This window comes from Cynara cardunculus (assembly GCF_001531365.2).
Source record: "Cynara cardunculus var. scolymus isolate 2C chromosome LG 8, CcrdV1, whole genome shotgun sequence".
NCBI classification, from domain to species: domain Eukaryota; kingdom Viridiplantae; phylum Streptophyta; class Magnoliopsida; order Asterales; family Asteraceae; genus Cynara; species Cynara cardunculus.
The window spans coordinates 23,218,709-23,241,377 of record NC_037535.1 but is presented as its reverse complement, the minus strand read 5'-3'; the positions used below and the strand labels follow the sequence as shown (position 1 = coordinate 23,241,377).

The 22,669-nt window shown below is 36.7% G+C and overlaps 2 protein-coding genes across 2 annotated transcripts; one reads left to right on the top strand and one right to left on the bottom strand.

The window, feature by feature from the left end:
- The first annotated feature begins 1,146 nt into the window (after positions 1-1,146).
- On the top strand, positions 1,147-17,515 carry LOC112516683 (kinesin-like protein KIN-7D, mitochondrial). Its single transcript, XM_025123875.1, has 25 exons — positions 1,147-1,499; positions 1,624-1,721; positions 1,843-1,932; positions 2,046-2,098; positions 3,355-3,420; positions 3,623-3,676; positions 3,901-3,960; positions 4,233-4,311; positions 4,397-4,464; positions 5,638-5,694; positions 5,771-5,875; positions 6,907-7,011; positions 7,360-7,467; positions 7,569-7,694; positions 7,857-8,036; positions 8,343-8,519; positions 9,022-9,159; positions 9,482-9,601; positions 9,710-9,760; positions 9,927-9,974; positions 10,072-10,218; positions 10,826-11,473; positions 11,870-11,987; positions 12,078-12,173; positions 17,268-17,515. Exons 1-24 carry the CDS (start codon positions 1,147-1,149, stop codon positions 12,161-12,163), a joined length of 3,135 nt encoding a protein of 1,044 aa, XP_024979643.1. The 3' UTR covers positions 12,164-12,173; positions 17,268-17,515.
- Positions 17,516-19,991: 2,476 nt separating this feature from the next.
- On the bottom strand, positions 19,992-21,628 carry LOC112517349 (B-box zinc finger protein 20-like). Its single transcript, XM_025124750.1, has 3 exons — positions 21,389-21,628; positions 20,846-21,268; positions 19,992-20,380 (listed from the first exon to the last, which is right to left on the bottom strand). The coding sequence occupies exons 1-3, from the start codon at positions 21,569-21,571 to the stop codon at positions 20,123-20,125; spliced, it is 864 nt and encodes a 287-aa protein (XP_024980518.1). The 5' UTR covers positions 21,572-21,628; the 3' UTR covers positions 19,992-20,122.
- Between the last annotated feature and the right edge of the window lie 1,041 nt (positions 21,629-22,669).

The following is a 22,669-nucleotide window of genomic DNA, read 5'->3' as shown; positions in this document are numbered from 1 at the left end:
TGTTTGGCAAAAAAAAGTTTATCTCTTAATGGTTCTAAAACCCTCTTAATGATTTTGTATTATGGGTCTTCCTTAACCATTCAGCGTCCTAATTGTAAATAATTACGAAACAATTATATTTCATTTTGCATTATATCATAAGAGTCTCTTAATCATTCTGCATCAAATCATTTAGCAACTGACAAACAACCCATAAAAACACCGGAATTTGCTAAAACTGAGTTAACCTAAAAGCGGATAAAATCTGCTTTAGGGTGGGGGTGGTTTGTTCATAAATTATTATAAAACTATAAATATGATCCTTGTGATTTGTTAGAAATAACTAAATAACAAAATGGTCATCGTAGTTTGTAAAATTATTCAAATTTAGTTTTTATTTTAATGATCGTTAAAAATTTCGTTAAATAAAAAACATTTTTGTCATTTTATATTTTTTCTTGTTTTTTACCAAATCAAAATCGATTTTATGATTTTTTGTGTATTTTTTAAGTGAGTAAAAAACAGGAAAAAAACAATAAAGGGAAAAAAGACATCTCACTCAACGTAACTTTTTAACAACCATTAGAGAGAGGGATTAAATATGGACATTTTTACAAACTATAATGGTTATTTTGTTATTTTAAAACTATAGGGACGAAAAATGTTATTTATAGCAAACCACGGGGACCAAGTTTGCAGTTTACTCTAATTATAACATCCTTAACTGAAAAACGAACAATATTCCAGGGACCATTTTTGTAAGTTTATTCACCTTCTTCCACTTCCACTTGAACCTCAAATTAAACCCTTTAAATTTGAAATTCAAATTAAAAAAAATTAAAAGAAAATCCTTCCGTCGTTCTCATTGCATCCCTCTCAGGCTCCCACAGTCCCTCCCACTCATCATCTTCAATCGTTTTAGGGATTTGTCTCTCTCTGCCCTCTGCAATTCTCACCTTGAAGAAGAAGGAGCACACATACAGTCTCTCTCTCTACACGCATTGGTTTTCTTCTATCTAGAGCAGCTTCTCATTCACTGAGGAGGGAAATCGAACAATGTTATTCTTAGCTTTACTTTCCAAGCATCATGTGAAGCTCTGACATATTTGCATTTGGAGATTTCGTTGAATTCGATTGGTTTTTGAGGTCAGGAAGTTGAATCGATCAATGGCGGCTTCTTCTTCGAGAGGAAGAAGCAGTTCACCATTCCACCATCGCAAGCCGTCGAGTCCTTTTTCGTCATCCTCGTCGTCATCGTCTTACAAGCAGCTCATTCCTCGCTCTGGCTCATCTTCTGGAACCACGCCATTCTACGGAGGCTCTGGAAAAGGTCACGGTTCCAGATCCTTCACTCCTAGTCGGACCAAGTCCGACTCGATGTATCACCGAGGAGGTTACGGAGGCCGTTCTCCTGTCATTTATCCGTCCACCGACGAGGTGATTGAAGAAGCGGTTGATAGTATCCCAAAGTCGGGAGGAGGAGATAGCATTTCCGTAACGATTCGGTTTAGGCCTTTGAGGTAATTTGATTTACTTAGAGATCTGTGCTGACTTGACGTTTGATCTATACGAAGCCGTTATTTTGGACTATTTAGGGTTCTAACACCATGCGGCAACGTTTTTATTGAATTCGTATTGCTGTAGTGAACGAGAGTATCAGAGAGGAGATGAGATTGCTTGGTATGCTGATGGCGGTAAACTCGTACGTAATGAGTACAATCCGGTGACTTCATATGCCTTTGGTATAGAATTTTTGTTTTATTTATTGTTAAACAACGAAAATTGAAGTGGATCCGACATCGGCATCATATATTGTAGTTCATGTTAAATTTAGAAATTTTCATTTACTGTTCGATATTACAGACAGAGTTTTTGGATCATCTGCTGCGACTCAGGAAGTGTATGAAGTAGCTGCCAGGCCTGTTGTGAAGGCTGCTATGGAAGGGGTAAACGGTGCGGCTAACTAGATCAAATTGTAATTATATGGTTCTAATTCCTTGATAGTTCACTAACTATCTTGATCTACAGTTGCTTGAGCAAAATAATGATTGTTGGAGCTGATGCAGGAACTGTATTTGCCTATGGAGTGACAAGTAGTGGGAAAACACATACAATGCATGTAAGTATGGTGTCTAACTTAAGTGATATGAATCATTTTTAAAGGGTCTGGAATTATGACTTCTGTTGCATCCTAAGAGGGCAGATGAATAAGAAAATTTTGCGGTGTGCTTACTGGATCATGCGTGCAATCAGCATGCAGTAATAACTGTTCTGGAATCGTAAAAGACCATGTTTTGGTCAAAAAGTTACATGGTTCTTGTTTTTCCGTGGCACGCTGTTTGTAGAAATTTGTTTTCATTGCTCATAACTATTATAGTATCTAGCAAAAAGAAATCCAAAATGACTAATGCTTATCATATATAGCAGTGAAGCACAATTTTGACTATCGTTTTCTTGCTCGCTCTTAAATTGTATATTTTTGTTAATGTCCTTTCTAACATGACTTGGAATGCATCGCCTTCAACTGTAGTTCTATAATGATGTGCTACTGCTGGCACATGCAAGGCTGGTTCCTGACAGCCATGGTGACTGATGAGAAGTGTTGTTTGCATGTTTCATAAGCTGATCATTTCACTAGTAAATTATTGATGCTATCTAGCTTTCAAAATATATACAAAACATCAGACTAGGAGCACAGGGTGATCCCTGTGTTGCCGTTCATTTTGACAGAAACTTAGGCATCATCCAGAATGAATCCTATGCTTCTAACCTTTCTGTAGTGAAGAATACATTTTGCTGCTAACGGATAACCAGCAGCAGATGAGACACCCTCTTATGGTTCAAAATCCTGGAGCCTGTAAGGAACTGTAAACGAGGTCTGATCAATTTATGCAGAAGTGATAGTACTTCTTGAGGATTACTTAAATGACAAAATTCAATGTTAGCAAGATGCTCGAGAGCTAGATGTTTAAGGGCGGCTTTATCTATGCTTCTCAGATCAGAGCTATCTGGGAAACCTGTCACAGGGAGTTAGAAATTAAACTAGCAGTGATTGCTCTGTTCATATAATAGCTAGATAGTTTCAAGTAAGATTGATTCTTGGTATACCCATCTGTTCTTCCCTTCCACTATCAGAATTGCCTAAAGATTTTCCCTTCTCATCTTATGATGGTTGATCTCCTTACAACTAGCTGTCTCAAAATAATGAAGTGAAAGCCATTTGATTTTGGATGGAAGGAGTATGATAAAAATGAAATTATCTTGGATGTAAATGGTTGCTTCCGTTTCATGTTTTTGATAAATGCATCACATTTATTTTAGTTTCTCTATGCTTATAAATGTTGTATAAAACTGAATTATTGATTATCTTCACAGGGTGATTGTAACTCTCCGGGAATAATACCATTGGCAATAAAGGACGTTTTCAGCATTATTCAGGATGTAAGTATTACCAGAAAACTTTTATTCAGTATTTGAAGTGCAACATTTGTAACTGCGGACTTCCGTATAATATTTGTCTTGGTTTAGTATCATAACATAAACTTGGCAGTTTATTGTATGTCTTGATTTCTATCAATGTTTCATTACCATCATACCATGGTTTATGTTTATCTGTAATTAAATCGTTAACTTCACTTTTCAGATGCCAGGAAGGGAGTTTTTGCTGAGGGTGTCGTATCTTGAGATATATAATGAGGTTAGTGCACACTTGGATCTCATGGAAGGTAATGCCATATGCTATTGAGAACAAGGGCCATTGTCTGTGTTTTGTCTTATGTTTATGCCCTTACAAATTATACTTGTACGATTTTGGTCTCCTCTGACCATGCCCATTGTTGCTGTATTTGTCCTTGAACATCACAATGGATGTCCGATGTGAATTTATTTGATTCCTCATGGTACTTATGCTTCTTATCTTAGGTGATCAATGATTTGCTTGATCCAACAGGACAAAATCTTCGTGTTCGAGAAGATGCACAGGTTTCTGCAGTAACTTCACATCTGATTTCTTGTCTTTCGCTTTCATCATTTAGTATTTGTTATTTTTTTCTTGACTCCTTATTTCTTTAATAAAAACACACATCAACCAAGAAAGGGTATATACAATTATTAAATTTTATGACATCTATTTTTGTTGTAGCTCAATCTAGTTGTTAATGGTAAATTGTCTTGTAAATTTGATATTTTTTCTTATCTTATTTTATAGGGATAGCTTTCTATAGCGTTCTGACCATGCTACTTATTCATTCCAGGGTACATATGTTGAAGGCGTAAAGGAAGAAGTCGTGTTATCTCCTGGGCATGCCCTTTCTTTTATTGCTTCTGGTGAAGGTACTACTGAGTCCGCCTGCGTGTGTAAAATACATGCTTCTATATATACTCCCCAACTTCTTTTCTAAATGCTTTTTGTTTGCAGAGCACCGGCATGTTGGTTCAAATAATTTTAATCTGTTTAGCAGCCGTAGTCACACAATCTTTACCCTGGTACGTATTTTTATGTGAAGTTCATTAGTTATCCCTAGAACTTCTTTATGCATGTGCTTTTATTTCACTTGGAGTATCATTGGCTCACTAAGGCATTGCAATGCTGAGTTAGAACTGAAATATGGTGTCATTTGTTGTGTTCTGATAAGGAAAGTGAATTTGTAAACATAATTTATGATCAGAATTCACAAAGATTAATTTGTTTTGTCAAGTCACCATCTCTTCTAGACATTTAATTTACTATGAATAATATAATATTAAGATTGTATCATATATTCATATTATACATTAGTGCTGTGTTATAGATTTCTCAACCGCATCCTTCTTTGTCTATGTAAACCTAGTGGAAGCATTTGACGGTATGAAGAGAATGGGAAGCTTAGCCCTATTCATGGAAATAACAAAAAATGGTTTTGTTAACCGAGGTAGCCTATTAATTTAGAAAGGGATAGACACAGATTATGCTCACTTCATGAAGGTTAATGATGTCCATAAAACTAGAATATCATAGGATGTTTTCAACAGGTGCATTCTGTTCTTTGTAACTAACTTCCAAGTTTTTATGATAGACTTGCTAGAGAAGGGCCGACGTTAGGTTTTTAGTAGCAAACTCTGGCAAGAGGAAAAACTAACTAGGTCTTGTGACTGTTTTGCATTACTTTTCATGGACCACTCTATGGAAATATGTGAGGAGAACCAAACAAACCTATCAAATAACCATAACTAGTAAATGACCAAAAGGTTGGCCACTGTTTGAGAGGTTGGCCATCTCTCCAGTTATGCCTAATCCAATCTTAAAATCTTTATCAAATCAATTCAAGCATGATAATCAACCTCTTCTAATCCCTGTTTATAGAGTTGCTTCATTATTGGAATTTGGAACAAAATATAATTACCTAATTTAATAATTAACCCTAGATACAATCTCACGATGGCTGGGCCTAACAACATGTACTTGTAGTTTGGAATAATAAGCCTATGCTTTTATAGAGCAGTAATACCCAAGGATTTGTACTTCTCTTGTTTTTCCATGTGCCCCCTACCCATTTGTTCGCTGATACTCCCTCAACCAGATCAGTTGTTGCTTTTGTTTTAATTTAACAAGTTACTGTCTCTTTATAGTTGTTTCAAAAACTATACACAGCCATTTCTAACGTATACTTGGACTTGCAGATGATTGAAAGTAGCGCCCATGGCGATGAGTATGACGGAGTGACATTCTCTCAACTTGTATGAAATATTGATTCTTAATATATTTTCTGCATGGATTAAATCATTAATACTATCATTTCTCCCTTTGTTCTAGAATCTAATTGATCTTGCGGGATCAGAGAGTTCAAAAGCTGAAACAACTGGACTGAGGAGAAAGGAAGGATCTTACATAAACAAAAGTCTTCTAACCCTTGGAACTGTAAGTGATCATATTCCTTCACGGATACTGCTGGAAATTTTGTAAAGTATGATTCGGTTGTAAGATTTGGTAATTACCTGCTTAAATGATAGCAATAGTCTCATCAACCACCTTTCTGTAAAACATGGTCAAATTCATTTTCTCTAACATACACATTTCCACGAGTCGAGGGAAACAACTGCTCTACTCTTTGGAATAGAGGTGCGGTATGCGTACATCTCAGCCTCCTCAGACCCCATCTCTGAGTGCTATATACTGAGTTAATTTGTTTGGTATTTACCACCTTAAATTTGTATACTACAATTGAAGTCTTATGTAGGGTGTTAACGAGTCGAGTTGTAGGTTATTCGAGCTCCGTTCGAAAAATTTACCATGCTCAAGCTCGACTAACTTTTTCAACGTAGGGCTCGAGCTTGAGTTCAAATATTTTTTCAATGTTTGAGCTCGAGCTCGATACTCGTGTACGGGTTTGAACTTGTGATCAGTTAGCTCGTGTATGGGAACGACCTAATTTTTTTGAAATTAAAACTTGCTTGATTTACTAACCTCTTGTTCTCATCCACTTTAACGTCAGGTCGAAGCAATTATATGATTTATGAACATATGAAACGTTTGGCTCGAGAAAAGTGTATGCTCGAATGGCTCGGCTCGACTCAAAAAGTTTAATCGAGCTTCTGGTCGAGCGGAGTCGAACATTGGTGTTATGGAGCTCGACTCATTAAGTTAAACATGTTTTAGTGTGTGCTCGAGCTTGACAATTGTTAAGCTCGGATCGAGATCAGGTCGAGCTCGAGTTGCTCATTAAAAGCTCGACTCATTAACGCCCCTAAAATTCTCATTATCATGATCATGATTATATGTAAGCTTATTGGGATGAACTGATGGCAGCATGTGTAATGAGTAATGACCTTATAAAGTTAACAATTTGTGAAAAGACTGTTAATAGTACGTTGGTAGTTGACAGTCATATCCATTTATTTTGATTGCTTCGACATAGGCCATTTCGTCATTCATTTCAACTGGACTTACAGGTTATTGGTAAGCTAAGTGAGGGGAAGGCATCTCATGTTCCATATAGAGATTCCAAGCTTACCCGCCTTCTACAGTCATCATTGAGTGGCAATGGACATGTTTCAGTAAGTGTTGGAGTATCTTGGTGATAAAAGTTAGATATATAAACCAATCTAATATTTGCAGGCTTTTGTTTCTTACTCCTCTCTCATTCGGAGGTGACCCTTTGAGTTACTCCTTTTGACCAGAAGGTCACGGCCTCACGGGTCAAGTACAGAAACAGCCTCTTTGTGCTGGCTGCTTACAAAGACTTCCCTCTCCAATCCTTGCATGGCTGAGGAGCTTTGGTGCATGGGGTCGCCCTTTTACTCCTCTTCACCCCCTTCAAACTTAAAATTTACACGGCTTTCATCAGAGATAATAAATCTATGCTAAAAATGTGACATGTACTTCTATTTTTCTCCTCTTACCAGCTTATCTGTACCATTACTCCGGCATCTAGTAACATGGAGGAGACCCACAATACATTAAAATTTGCAAGCAGGGCAAAACGTGTTGAAATTTATGCCTCTCGGAATAAGGTTTGCTTTATGATGCCGTCATTTGATTGGTTTTGCAGAAATTTTGAGAACGTGAATCCCAAATCCACAGTTATTTGCTCTTGAAACATGGATCTTTTCAGATAATTGATGAGAAGTCTTTAATTAAAAAGTACCAAAGAGAAATATCCGTCCTCAAACAAGAGCTTGATCAACTTAAGAGAGGGATGCTTGTCAATCCAGAGGAGATAATGACCTTAAAACAAAAGGTGCAATGTCTTTTATTCTCTGCATGGGTCCCCTGGTTTATAAGTGCAAGATTGCTAATTTTCCTAGCAAACACTTTTTTAGTACTGGTAGATTTGTAATACCATTAGTGCTGGTATTACTAATCGTATGTTAACTTTAACATAAGATATTATGTGTAATAGCTAGAAGAAGGACAAGTGAAGATGCAATCACGTTTGGAGGAAGAGGAAGAAGCCAAGGCGGCTCTAATGAGCAGAATTCAAAGGCTAACAAAGCTAATACTTGTTTCCTCCAAAAATAAAGTCGCTGGGCTGACTGATGTATCTGATCATCAACGGGATCTTTCTGCTAATGCGGATGATGTAGGTTAATCATTCACAATTTATCTCTTATTTTTAAGATATGATTCACTATTCTATTCATTCACCTTCTTTAACTTTCTGGCATGAATTTAAATATTAGGTCACAATGTGAACTGCTTAGTTTTAGCTAGTTCATAAAGTATTTGTTGGTATGGAATTCATGTTATGCAAATTGCTGTTCAAATGTCCTATAAAATCTGCGGTTATTTTCATCTTGTGTGCCTCTGTTCTGGAATCAAACTTCCTTAGATTTTGATCTGCTAGACTTGAGCTCCATGACTCTTTTGTGGTTGTCAATTGTTTCAGAATGGTTCCCTGCTCTTGCGAAGTGACAATCTAGTTGAGACTCCATCAGAAGTATCTTATGAACTCAAACACAGAAGAAATTCCAGCAATTTATCAGCAACAGGTAGCACTATCATGGAATCAACTCATGCGGGTGAAATTGTCAATGGTTCTTCTGGTGGTGCAAAGCTGCTGGCGGTAGGTTTCATGTCTTTCTATCAATCCGTTCCTTATCTGTACCCAACTAGTTCAGCCAATTGTCGTTTTTATATTTAGCAGTGATTTATGCTTCAACTCTCGATGCTATATTCCCAGACAACTGTAGCTCTAAACAGCTGCTTACAGCTTAGGCAGTGTTAGGCTTACTGCTTATACCCATATAGAACGTCTTTGCTTGAATACTAAGAATACACATCATGCATTGAGAACTTTTTCAGAAATAGTTGCAAGAAAGATTTTGGCGTTTGGTTTTTTCTGAACATACTGTTATACATCGGTAGATCATTCATTTATGCATAAGGGACTTTATAGCAAACTTTTGCACTGTGGTGAAGCTTTGGCTTATTTATTAGTTGTGCTGGATTACTCTCTTGAAGTGATATGACATTGCGTTGGTTTTGCTTTTGAGAAGGAATCTTCTTTTCAACCTATGTAACCTTAATATCGCTTTCGATAAGAATGATGTTTTATTTTATTATAGGGTGGAATTTCATTAGATCAGATGGACCTACTAGTGGAGCAAGTTAAGATGCTTGCAGGAGAGATAGCATTTGGTACAAGTACTATGAAACGCTTGATGGAGCAGTCAGCAGATAATCCTCAGAGCTCTAAAACTCAAGTATGGCTTTCTTGCTCTATCTAAATATAATATGCTTACGGCGGTTAATTTCAATTTGAGTCATGGAAATAAATTGTTCATGATGCTATCATATGTATGGAGAATATAATAATGGTGTATGATAGAATTTTGAGTGTGATTAGTTTGTTGTGTAGTTGTCTTGTGTTCAAACCATTCTATATCTTATCGGTTCACTTTTATAAGAGAGCCAGTTCGTATCACTATGTGCATTTTGATTTTTGAACTTAGTTCTCTTGTATCTTCCTAGTCTACTACTTTTCTAGAGTTTTAGGCTCTGATTATGGATGCATGTTGTACACAGATAGATAACTTGCAACTTGAAATTGAAGAAAAGAGAAGGCAAATGAGGGTCTTGGAGAAACAGATTATTGAAAGTAATCAAGCTTCAATTTCTAGTACATCATTGGTTGATATGCAGCAGGTAATCTTTCATTCGTTCTTTATTTATTTTTCTTTTCATCTTCTGTAAAAGTTGTAATATTTACACAATCATTTGTATATTTGTTAATGTTTCTTTCTTTTACATCAGGCAATGATGAGATTGATGACCCAATGTGATGAAAAAGATTTTGAGCTAGAGGTTTGTATAGTGATTTCTTTATGTTTAATTGTATTAATAAATGTAATGTTTTCCCAATTTAGGTAGAAGAATTTGAAGGTTTGATTTTGTATTACATGGATGTGAAATTATACACCAATCTAATAGTTGATTATAATTATTATTTAATTTTTTTCTGTGATTTCAGATCAAGTCAGCAGACAACCGCATCCTACAGGAACAGCTGCAAAATAAGGTATTTGGATAATATTGCAAAATGTGTATTATTTTCGTTCTGTTTGCTTGAAGACATTCACATTGCTAAAATTGATTTACTCTGCATTCTATTGCAGTGTTCTGAAAATAAGGAACTGCAGGAGAGAATAACATTGCTTGAACAACAACTAGCTGCGGCCTGTAGTGAGAAACCATTGCTATCTTCTAAACAGCAAGGATCCAAAGAATACATTGACGAGCTACAGATGAAAATTCAAATTCAGGTGATTAAACTTACTGGCTTCTAGTTTAGTGTTGGAAGAAGCAATATGGTGCGTAGGTTGATCATGGGTTGGATTGGGTTGAAGGCATTTTGAACAACCCAACCCAATTCAACCCCCACCAAAGTGCAACCCAACCAAACCCAAACCGTATGACTTGGTCGGGTTTGATACTGTGATATCTTGTTTTCTGTACTCATAATTCCTTTTTCATTGTCATTTGGTACAACTTATCCATACTCCTTAAATCTCAAGTACATCACATTCAACTACTTTTCTCAATTTGTATATATATGTTCACATTTACTAAACATATATATGAAGGAGTTATATAGAGATGGAGAAGAGCTTAAAAATATATGTATATGAAGAGGGTGGGTGCTTGTGTAATTGTCTAAATGTACGTATTAATATCGACTTAACAATCATATTAAATCCAAAAAATAAAAGGATATCGGGTCCATCGGGTTATGTGGGGTTCAAATGACTTTAAGTTTGAAGATTTGACAACTCAATTGAACATCAGGTTGCTTCGGGTTGGGTTGGTCGGGTCTTGGAGCACCCCCAATGGTGCGCTAAATTTAGTGGTTTTTTTCTTTTTCTTGGACAGGTGATGGAGAACGAAAAATTAAAGCTAGAACATGTTCAGGTTTTAGAGGAGAAGAGTGGATTATGTGTGCAGAATCAGAAACTGTCGGAGGAAGCTTCTTACGCCAAGGAATTGGCTTCTGCCGCTGCTGTTGAACTAAAGAATTTGGCAGGTGAGGTCACCAAACTTTCACTACAGAACGCAAAACTCGAAAAGGAATTGGTAGCTGCTCGTGAGTTGGTGAACTCAGGTGGTAACCGCAAGTATGGTGATCGGAAAGGAAGACACTCAGATCAAGTGAATGGTTTCAACAATGTCTTCCACTCTGAAGATCTGAGAAGAGAGTTGCAGGCCAGGAAACAGCAGGAGGCAAGCCTTGAAGCTGCCTTAGCTGAGAAAGAAATGATAGAAGATGAATACCAGAAAAAATTTGATGAGGCAAAGAAAAGGGAATCGGCTTTGGAAAACGATTTGGCAAACATGTGGGTTCTTGTTGCTCAACTGAAAAAAGAGGCAGCAGGGGGACGAGCAGTTCCTGAAACAAACATTATTGGAAGACGTACTACTGTTAACCACACCAATTCAGTTCTAAAAGAGCGGCAAGTTTTAAGTGTTCCACAGATAGCTCACGACATGCCAAAGGAAGATCCCCATGTTGCTCGTTTGAAGGTAATAATTCTATCATAACAGATTTAGGGTCTGTTAGCAGCTTAATGAACTTAATGGGACTCACAGATTATTCTATCAGCTATGCGTAACTGTTTGATAGTGGCTTAATGCTATAGAAAGTGACTTATTCAGTAAGCTTTTAGGGGAAGCTTTATGTAGAAAGCCAAGTTTCTTTTACCAAACCTGCCTCTTCCAATTAAAAAACACGTTTCTTGGAGCTATGAAAAAACCCTCCCAAACAAAAACTTTCCCAATCTATATAAACAGATTAATCCACACAGACAATTTTCTCTATAGAGAACTTAATGAAAAACCAACCAAACAGCCCTTAAAGTTTTAAAATTCTATATGAATGTGGGTTCCATAGGTTTTTCATGGTTAACATGTGTGTTTCAGGCCCGAATGCAAGAGATGAAGGAGAAGGAGGTGAATGGGGATGCAAATTTACATGTATGTAAAGTATGTTTTGAGTCACCGACTGCTGCAATGCTTCTCCCTTGCCGACATTTTAGTCGTAAGTTACATTTAGATATCAATGCTCTACTTGTATAACTCCCCATTAAATTGATAGGGGGTGTATTAATATACCTACCTTTTCTTGCAGTGTGTAAATCCTGTTCTCTTGCATGTTCCGAGTGTCCGATCTGCCGGACCAAGATCGCAGATAGAATTTTTGCTTTCACTTCTTGATATTAAAAAGGTATGTCAAGCTTCTCTTGTTATTTTATAGATTTAAGCACTTGGTTGGAAAGTAAGGGTTCGTTTGGTTTGCGGAATTTCATGTGATTTGGAATTGGATTCCGTTCCAATCCCACGTTTGGTTTGAAAAGGAAAGTCCAGAATTGAAATCTCGGGATTTCATTCCCACAGACATGGGATTTGGAAATCCCACGGGGTGGTTGGTCTTTTGTGGGATTTCATATGATTTGTTTGTAATGATAAACACTTCATAAAAGAGTAATTTATAATTATTATTATATTTTTTAATAATTTGTTTTTATATATTATTTATAAAGAATGGAATTGAACTACATTCCAAATTCTACAACTAAAGACTCCAGTAATATGCTAAACACTGGTAATTGCTCTCAAGATTGAATGATTTCATTGATGAGCACGAAGGCCTTTTAAATACATAAAGGAATAACAGAAAATACGAACAATAAGGAAGGACTAAATTGAAAAACATAAGCAGCTAAAGACTAGGAAAAAATAGCTAAGGAATAGGTAAACCACATGTGCAGCTCCTGATTATCCAAACAGCTTTATTTGACGAATTATTTTATGTGCAACGGTCACTTCCAACAAACCTTCCCCCAAACTAAACATTCATGTTCAGTTTGTCATCCATCGAACATACTCCAAGCCTTTTTCTTATCTTCACAAAGTTATCTCGATGCAGTGGTTTAGTCAAGATATCGGCAACTTGATCCTTTGTCCCAACATGCTTCAACTCAATAGTACCTTTTCTAACCAGATCACGTAGGAAGTGAAACTTCACCCCGATGTGCTTGCATCTTCCACGAAAGACAGGATTTTTAGAGAGTTTAATTGTTGAGGTGTTGTCACATTGAATCACCGTGCCTTCTTCATGTTTCATCCCAATTTCCTCAAGCATTCCACGAAGCCATATCACATGACAAGCACATGCTGCAGTTGCAACATATTCAGCTTCCGTAGATGACAGGGCAACCACACTTTGTTTCTTTGAAGACCAAGCTATTGCAGCTCCATCCCACAATACCAAGTATCCGGAGGTACTTTTYCGGTCATTCCAGTCTCCGGCAAAGTCACTGTCTGTGAACACTTCTATTTCACCCTTTCCACCTTTCTTGTACCAAACTCCATAGTCCAAAGTACCTTGAAGATACCTCAAAACCCTTTTTGCAGCTGCGAAGTGAATATCAGTGGGCTTAGACATGAACCTGCTGATGTAGCTTACAACAAATTGAATATCAGGCCTTGTAGCAGTGATATACATCAGACACCCTACTAGGCTTTTGAACAGTGTTTCATCAATGGGTTCTCCATCTTCTGTTTTCAGCTTACAACCTGGAACCATAGGATTAATCACAGCATTGCAATTCATCATGTTGAAGCGATCAAGTATTTCTACTGCATACTTTTGCTGAGACACGTGAATTCCACTTGCAGTCTGCGTCACTTCCAATCCCAGAAAATATTTCATCTTCCCCAAATCCGTCATTTCAAACTCACCCTTCATTGAAGAGTTAAATTCTTTCAACATTTCTTCATTGTTTCCCGTATACAGAAGATCATCCACATAAACATTCACCATTAATAAACTTCCATCTGATCTTCTTTTGATAAATAGAGTATGTTCTGAAGAGCTTCTCACAAAACCTTCCTTGATAAAATAGGTCTCAATACGACTAAACCAAGCTCTAGGAGCTTGTTTAAGCCCGTATAGAGCCTTGTGGAGTTTATACACTTTATGCTCTTGATTCTTCTTGACATACCCTTGTGGCTGTTGCACGTACACATCTTCCTCCAGCTTTCCATGAAGAAAAGCTGATTTTACATCCATCTGGTAGATGCTCCAACCCTTTTGAGCAGCTATAGCAATCATCAGCCGAATGGTATCCATTCTTGCAACGGGAGCAAACACTTCTACATAGTCAACACCATACTCCTGACCATAACCTCTCGCGACCAACCTGGCTTTATGCTTCTCTACTTCTCCCTTTTCATTTAGCTTGGTTTTRAAGATCCATTTCACCCCAATGCATTTAGTGTTTGCTGGCAGATCTACCAACTGCCACGTTTGATTTCTTTCAATAGCAAGGATTTCGAGATCCATTGCTTTTTTCCACCTATCATCTTGGGCTGCATCTTCATAATAAAYTGGATCCTGATGTATGAGATCTGTGAACATCATCTCATTACCATCAGAATCCAATTCGTCATCATCTCCAGTAAAGTAGTCACTTAAGTAGGCAGGTGGTCTTCTTGTTCTTTGAGGTCTTCCTTCCCCGAGTCCTGAACTTCCAACCCCAACATTTTGTTCAGCAACTACCGGACTCAAGGCTTGATCTGCATCCTCTTCCTGTTCAGGCTCCTCATTTTGATCATTCACATAGTCATCTTCAGTAAAGTCATAATCTCCCCATATAATCTCATTTTTTTCCTTCCCTTCTTTATCAACATTCCAACACCATGACTTGTGTTCTTCAAAGACCACATCCTTACTGACTACGACCTTGAGTGTGTGTGGGTCAACCAATCTGTAGGCTTTTGATTCTTCACTTACTCCAGTTAGAATGCACACAAAACTTTTATCATCAAGCTTGGTTCTCTTCTGTTTTGGAATATGGACATGAGCAAGACAACCCCATACTCTAAAGTGATCAACAGTTGGCTTGACTCCACTCCAAGCCTCTTGTGGTGTCATGTTTGTGAGAGCCTTGGTTGGACACCTGTTCAATACATAAAAACTCCAAACAGTTGCTTCTCCCCAGAATTTCTTTGGCATGTTTTTTGCTGCGATCATAGATACCACCATGTTTATGACAGTTCTGTTTTTCCTTTCAGCAACCCCGTTTTGCTGGGGAGTGAAACTGGTGGTGAGCTGTCTTTTAATACCATACTCTGAGCAAAAAGTCTTAAAAGCATCAGACATGTATTCTCCTCCTCTATCTGTCCTGAGGGCTTTAACCATTCGTCCTGTTTCAACCTCCACCTTCTTTTTGAATTGTTTGAAACTTTCGAAAGCCTGTGACTTTTCAGACAATAGATACACCCAAGCTTTACGACTATAGTCATCTATAAAGCTCAGAAAATACCTATTWCCTGTGTGAGATGTAGGAGTAATGGGTCCACAAATATCTGAGTGCACCAGATCCAGTATTCCTTCTGCCCTCCAGCTGCTCCTTTTTGGGATAGCATTTTTTGTTTGTTTGCCAACCATGCATTGCTCACAAACARTTTTATTAACAGCAAAACTRGGAAGATTACGTACCATGTCTTTTACTTGAAGAAGTTCCATGCTGGTATTGCCAAGGTGACCCATTCTTTCATGCCATAGCTGGGCATTGTCTTCATTACTTGTATACAAACACCCATCTCCTTTCTGATCAGTAACTTCTTCTAATTCTTCAYTAACTGGAAACATACGGTTGCTGCTCATATAGCTCTGAAAGATCAGACCTTTTTCTTGATGAAACACTTTGCACATATTTAGTTGAAAAAGAAAAGACAAGCCTTTTCGCTGAAATTGTCCGATACTAAGGAGATTGTTTTTGAGATCTGGCACGTAGTACACATCATTTATTACAAATGTTGATCTATGCAGGACCAACTTTACACTTCCTTTTCCATTTACCGTCATCTTTGTGTTGTTTCCCAGTTTCACAGTGTTTGAGAATTCAGAGTTAAATTCGACAAACCTGTTCTTGTTTCCACACATATGATTGGAGCAACCTGAATCCAAGAACCAAAGCATGCCTGTGTTTTCTCCACTTGCATCAGCCATGAACACAGACTCATCTATTTCAGCCATAAGCATCACCTCTTCATTCTCATCAAACCCGGCGTAGTTGGCTTCTTTGGACTCAGGACATTCGTAGGAGTAATGCCCCAATTTATGACATTTATAACATTCAATCGTTTCCTTATTGAATGATAATTGCCCTCGACCTCGACCTCTTCCTCTATTTCCACCACGTCCTCTTCCTCTACCACGTCTATTTGGACTGAAAGAATTTGCTTCAATTTTCAGTGCTTGATCATCTTCTCTCTCACTCCTTTTGAACTTCTGCTCGTGAACCACCAAAGTGCTCTGTAATTCTTCAATGGTCATCTGCTCAACATCCCTTGATTCCTCAATTGAGACAACTACATATATGTATTTGTCTGTTAGGGTTCTGAGGATTTTTTCAACTATCTTGACGTCAGCTATCATCTCTCCATTGCTTCTGATCTGATTCGACACCGTCAGGACTCTTCCAAAATAATCGAGAATGGTTTCGTCGTTCTTCATCTCCAGGACTTCGAAATCACGTCGAAGCTTTTGTAACATCGATCTCTTCACCCTTGCATTACCAGCAAAACGTTGCTTCATGGAGTCCCACACCGATTTGGATGTCTTTCTATCCAGGATTTKCTCAAACGTAATTCGATCAATTGCTTGGTACAAGTAATGCTTCACTTGTAAATCTTTCACCCGCAATTCCTCCAACTTCTTCTTCTCAGCTTCACTTTGAGCAATTCCGACCGCCGGTTCTCTAATTCCTGGATCAATCAGGTTCCACATCTGTTTTGCACGCAGCAAATTCTCCATTAACTCACTCCAATGCTCATAGTGGCCATCAAAGACAGGCACTTTGATCTTATCGTCATTCATTTTTGATGTTTTCTCTCTCTCTCTTGATAAGTGATTCGCTCTATTTGACGAATAGGTAAACCACATGTGCAGCTCCTGATTATCCGAACAGCTTTATTTGACGAATTATTTTATGTGCAACGGTCACTTCCAACAAACAGATCCCCCCAATTCCATCTTTTCATGAAATTCAAATCCCTCGAAAATATTCCGTTAAACCAAATTAAACAGACATAGCAAGGAATTTGACTTTGAAGGAATCGCAATAAAACTGATGGAATTTGACCATGTGTTTGGTTGGATGGAATTGTTAATCCAAGGAATTCAAAGGATTCCTATGTTTTCTATATGTGAACCAAACATAGAATTGGAGTTTGGTAAAAGGAATTATCCATTAGAATTCCTTCAAAATCCATAGAGAATGATGTTGATATTTCTATGTTTTGGTTGCAGGAGATTGATGAATGGTGGTAGGTGTCAATTCTTTGATGGTGTATGTAGGTGGTGTGTTGAAAAGGTATGGTTAGTAAAATAAGACAAGACTTTTACATGATAATTGGCAATTTGGCAATTGGCATCATCCCAAAATGGGGTGCCCAATGATTTGGTATTTTAATAAACATATGTGTAAAGGACTGGGCAGAAAGTGAGGGAAGAGATTAAAGAGGAATAATAACCAATCTATCCTTTTGACGTTACCCATCCTAATTCCTCACTTTATGGTGTGTGCATGCATTTTATTGAAGAATGGGTCTGGATAGTGATCAACCATACGTACTAAAATATGCTGTCAGATTTCCTTAACGATAAATCATATTCCCGTGTTACATGGTTAAAATACCGTTATTCTATACTGAAAATTGTATGTACGTGCTAAAAAGGAGTTCCATTTTCTCCACATACCAACTCAACCAATATAGAAGATGGATTTGGGAGGATGATTAAATCTCAAGCATGCCAATTCTTTTGTAACAAGTCAATCAACTAACAACTTTCTCTCTCAATAACAATGTTCAACAAATAATAAAGTTCCAATTATAGATATCATAAATCCGAATTTGTTTTTTTGTATAGTAAACATGGTATTAAAATTGTTAGCGTCAAATTTTCATGTTCTACTATGTGTTTATAAGCTCAAAATCTCTACTTTTATACTTTTAACAGCCCTAAATTATGTCTTTATAAGTCTGATCCAAGTTTTATGTTGATCGGTGCAAGAAACGGATGAGAAAACGAGAGGAAAAATGGCTGTGAACAAGTTTATTTGCTTGATTTCTATATGAAAGGCAAAATAGAAAGACCATGCAAGGGTTATAAAAACATTAAACTTGGATTAGACTTATAGAAACATAATTTAGGCCTTTGTAAGATGTTGTAAACAAGTTTATTTGCTTGATTTCTAAATGAATGTCATTTTCATTTGAGTTATCACTTAATTTGATCAATTAATTGATGTTCTTTTGGAAAATAGCTATTCAGAACCCTAGATATGTAATTGTTTAGGGATTTTGATAAATTGGCGATTGAAATCATTTGGTCTCAATAAGTTTTCAATTTGATAATTTAAATTCTTGCAATTGATGCTCTAATAAGCCGAGCATGTGAGCTTATTGCTTCGGATTGGTGTTTTTACTAACTCGTTAATGCTGACTACGTTTGTGAATTTGAGAGCTTGTTCAAATTCCCATTTGGGGTTAAATTTGATTAAAAAACTTGTTTTAATCAATATATATCCAAGGAAAAATCAATGTTGTCATAGCTTGTTGACAACTATAGTCAATTTGGGCTTGTTTTACCATTTTGCATTATAGGAATCAATGATAGTGTTTGCATCACAATCGAAAGTGAGATATTGTTGGTTTTTTTAATTATATTTTTTTTATTTGTATAATTAGTGTTAGTAAATATCTTAATCAACCCCCTTTTACTTAAATGCAACAAAACATGTCTGGCATTGTAGGCAACTTCTAAGTCTGATGTCGCTTGGTCTTCCAGAAGAGATGTATGTGACGTTAAAGGGTAAATGACCATGTTGCGTACAAGATCTCGTCTGATTTATTATGAGTTCTCGGTAACTTGTTAAACGAACCCCAAGTCACGTACAAAGTCACAATAAATGTACAGGAGAGTTCTCTCCCCTGCAACTTCATAAGCTAGATGTTGAAGTTGGATCAGAAATCGCATTCAGTAGGAACACTTTAAAGTCATATTCTATATCTTTAAATCAAGAAGCAATAAGCCGTCACAGTTGAGTTACAATGAATCATGATGTCCTTTTCTTTTCAACATTTGAATTGTTTTATTTATGTTCAAATCTGAAAAGCTCAAAATACATGATCATTTTCGTATTTCAATGATTTATTCTTAAACATACAATGTCGTTAATGTTTAGTTGATGGTTGGGTACAACAACCTTTTCTTCATTACGTTTTCATCCCAAAAGGTACAAAATTTTGGCCTCCAACCTTGCATTCCTATACTTGAGAATTCGTCTTCGTAAATTTTTTAGAAACCCTGATTTTTCCTAAATAATATTTAAGCAAAAAAAATATTGACACCCCACAAAAGAACCACATTTTAGGGTTTTTCAACGTAAAAATATTTAGCTCGAATTGTTTTAAAGTCAGTGTTTTTCTTGTTTTTTTATGTATATCTTCTACTTGATGTGCAAAATCTTTGAAACTCGTATGTTAAATCTAAGACCCATCTAAAACCAGTTATAAACTACCAGTGACCGGTTACAGTAAATAAGGCCTTGGACCGAATCGTCAATCTAGGACCCGACCTAGTTTTGGCTAACCGGACTATTAAGAACCAGTTTATAAAAACTAAAGATAAAAATTAATTTAGGACCAACCATGTAATATATGGAAATTTTTGTATCCTTAAAGTTCTCAGTACAACAAAACTTATCCTGGACCAAATTCATACGTTTGGTCGAATAAGACAACAATTTTGGATGTCTCGACACAACGAACCCAATGCCATTAATACACAAAAAAGAATTTGCTTTTATATACCTTGACCGACATCGATCAAGTTTTGAAACATAAATAAAGAGAAATCATCAAATATTTAAACGTTGAAACTTTAAAAATCATGACTTCAAAATTCGTTTTACTTCAAATCATACATAAAATTCTATTTCTTGCATAGGTTATTACAGAAAAGAAAAAAGTAAAGTCACAAACCAATCTTACAGTTTTCAAACCTTACTTTGTATCCGGGTGAAATTCATTAAATCCTTTTGTTTCGGTTTATAAAAAAAATGGGAAATAAAGTTTTAGGTTTTGGAGAAGAAGTCCACTCTACCATAATTGGTCTTGTCTTGGTCTCTTTATAGATGAAGGCTTGAATGTGTGTTGGTCTTTATTCAATTTCTTCAAACTCTCCACTTCATCCAAGAACACTCTCTTTGATAAGCTTCTTGTTTTTGATATTTGATGATCCATGGAGGATGATGATGATGATGATGAATTTAAGAAAATTCCCAGATCTTCTGACCATAAATCTCTACTGTTGTTAGAATCATGTGTCATAAACGGCAATGTACCACTGTCATAACCCTGTTACAACATCATTCATACTTTTAGAATCTTCGAACCCTTTTTGAATTTAATAAACAAAAACAAATCCAATGTTCAACGAGAAATTAATAGAAATAACCATTTAAAAAAAAAGTCATTACGCAGCAATTCTTCATCGTGTGGAGGAGTCAAAAAGTATAAAAAATATGAACATGGTCCGCCAGTATAGGGAAACCAGATCTATAAATTAGTCTGGATTCGCAAGTAGCAATTCCGCATGAAGTATTTAGACTAATTTACAGATTTGGTCCTTGTACTTATGGATCATGTTTAGAGATTTCTTTGTTTTGCTTTTTAACCCCTCCGTAAATTGAGAAGTTGCTACTTACGGAGGTAACGATTTGTTTGGAAATTTTCGAAGAAAAAATGACTAAGAAGTAAACTGAAACGACTATTTTTGTTAATTTCATGGTAATGTGATAAAAGTTTGTGGATGTTACGAACGTCATAGAAGCCGTAGGGATGGGAAGCAGAAGGATCTAGAAACTCTTCAACATGCCATCCCGGTAATGTCTCCATTAAATACTGCGATATGCTACTGGCCGCCATTGAAGCACCTTCTTCGCGGCTTGCACCGTCACAATGATCATTTACGGATGTGAAATATTTCGCTGATCTAGCGTTTTGATCCTCGGAAACAATGGAGCTTTTTCTGCTATCGATTTCGCTATATCCGTTTGAGTTAGAAGAACATAAAGCTTGATCCGATGACTTATCGTAACAGGAAGATGAATCCGATAACTTAACGCCGGCGAGAAGAAATCGATCGTGATATTGTGTGTGTTCGTTTGCTCTGTGAATCGAAATATCACATTCTCTGCAGAGGATCGCTCTGTCTTCTTTGCAGAACAGAAACGCTCTTCTCTCCTGCTTACAAAAAATCCAGTAAATCAGTTTCAAAAATCGATAGAATTCCATGAAAGTCGGTGCAATTTTGATTCGTTTCGAAATTCGAACTCATTGAATCGTTAGAATCGTTTATGTTACCTGACAGATATCGCATCGAGGAGGTTCATCTGAAGAAGGATTGAGGGAGAAACGAAGGTGTTTGTTGGCGAGCTTGTTGGCATGGTGGACACGGCGGTCGCAGGCATGGCAGAGGGAGGCTTCATCGGCGGTGCAGTAAACGGCGGCCTCCTTTTGCTCACACATGTCGCATTGGATCTTCATTTGGTTATCTGTGTTTAGGTTTCGTGTGTGGAATTAAGGGAGAACGTTGATGGGTGTAATATGGATGTGGAGAGAGGGATTTTTTTATCCTTGATGTCTTGTTGCCGCCATGAGAGTCTGAAACCAATACTTTAATAATGGCGGATTTACAGATAAGTCCTTTATTTAATGATGATGAACATAAATACCCCTTTTAGTTTTGATAAAACAATAATGAGTCCTTCAATTTATATATATCAGAGGATGGTTGCATTTTGTTCAAGTTGGTCAATATATGTATATATCATGTATATAATTATATACATACACATGGTTCTTACTACTACTCAACGAATCAGTGATACTAAAACTGTTTGTTTATCTCTTAAAAGTTTCATTAAGATGCAGTCTCTGAATCGCTAAGAGGTAAATATTGTTTGACAAAAAAAAGTCTGTCTCTTAATGGTTCTAAAACTCTCTGAATGATTTTGTATCATGAGTTTCCTTTAACCATTCAGCGCCCTAATTTCTTTGTAAACAATTATCAAACAATTATATTTCATTTTGCATTATATCATGAGAGCCTCTTAATCATTCTGACCACTTAATCATTCAGCAACTGCCAAACATAAAAAGTAAAATACGAAAAAGATGAGAAAACTCATATATTGTGTACAAAAAACTGCACATTGGGCAATGTTGTGCTACAAGTTCAAGTGAGGTGAAACACGAGTGTTGAGCCATAATGGTTGTTATTGTGTAATTTGTGTGCCTTTTGGAACATTGCTATTTTTAAGGTTTAGCGAATAGCAATGAAAGAAGAAAGATGTTGAGTTTTCCATTCAACACTGAACGAGGACTACACTCGGTCATCTGTTCACCAAATGTTTACCAAACACATATATCTCTGATTCAATAAAAGGGCCTCTTAAAAAAGTACAAACTAAGAGGATTTCAAACGACCCCTCCATAGTTTAGTTTTCATACATATATGTTCTTACCATGCAAAAACCCGTAATAAATCTACACTTGTTCTTGCACTTGAATAAAGCATTGCATAGGTTTGTTTTCCAATCTTTTAGTTCATACACTGGGTGTTTGTACTCGTAAAAGGCCTAA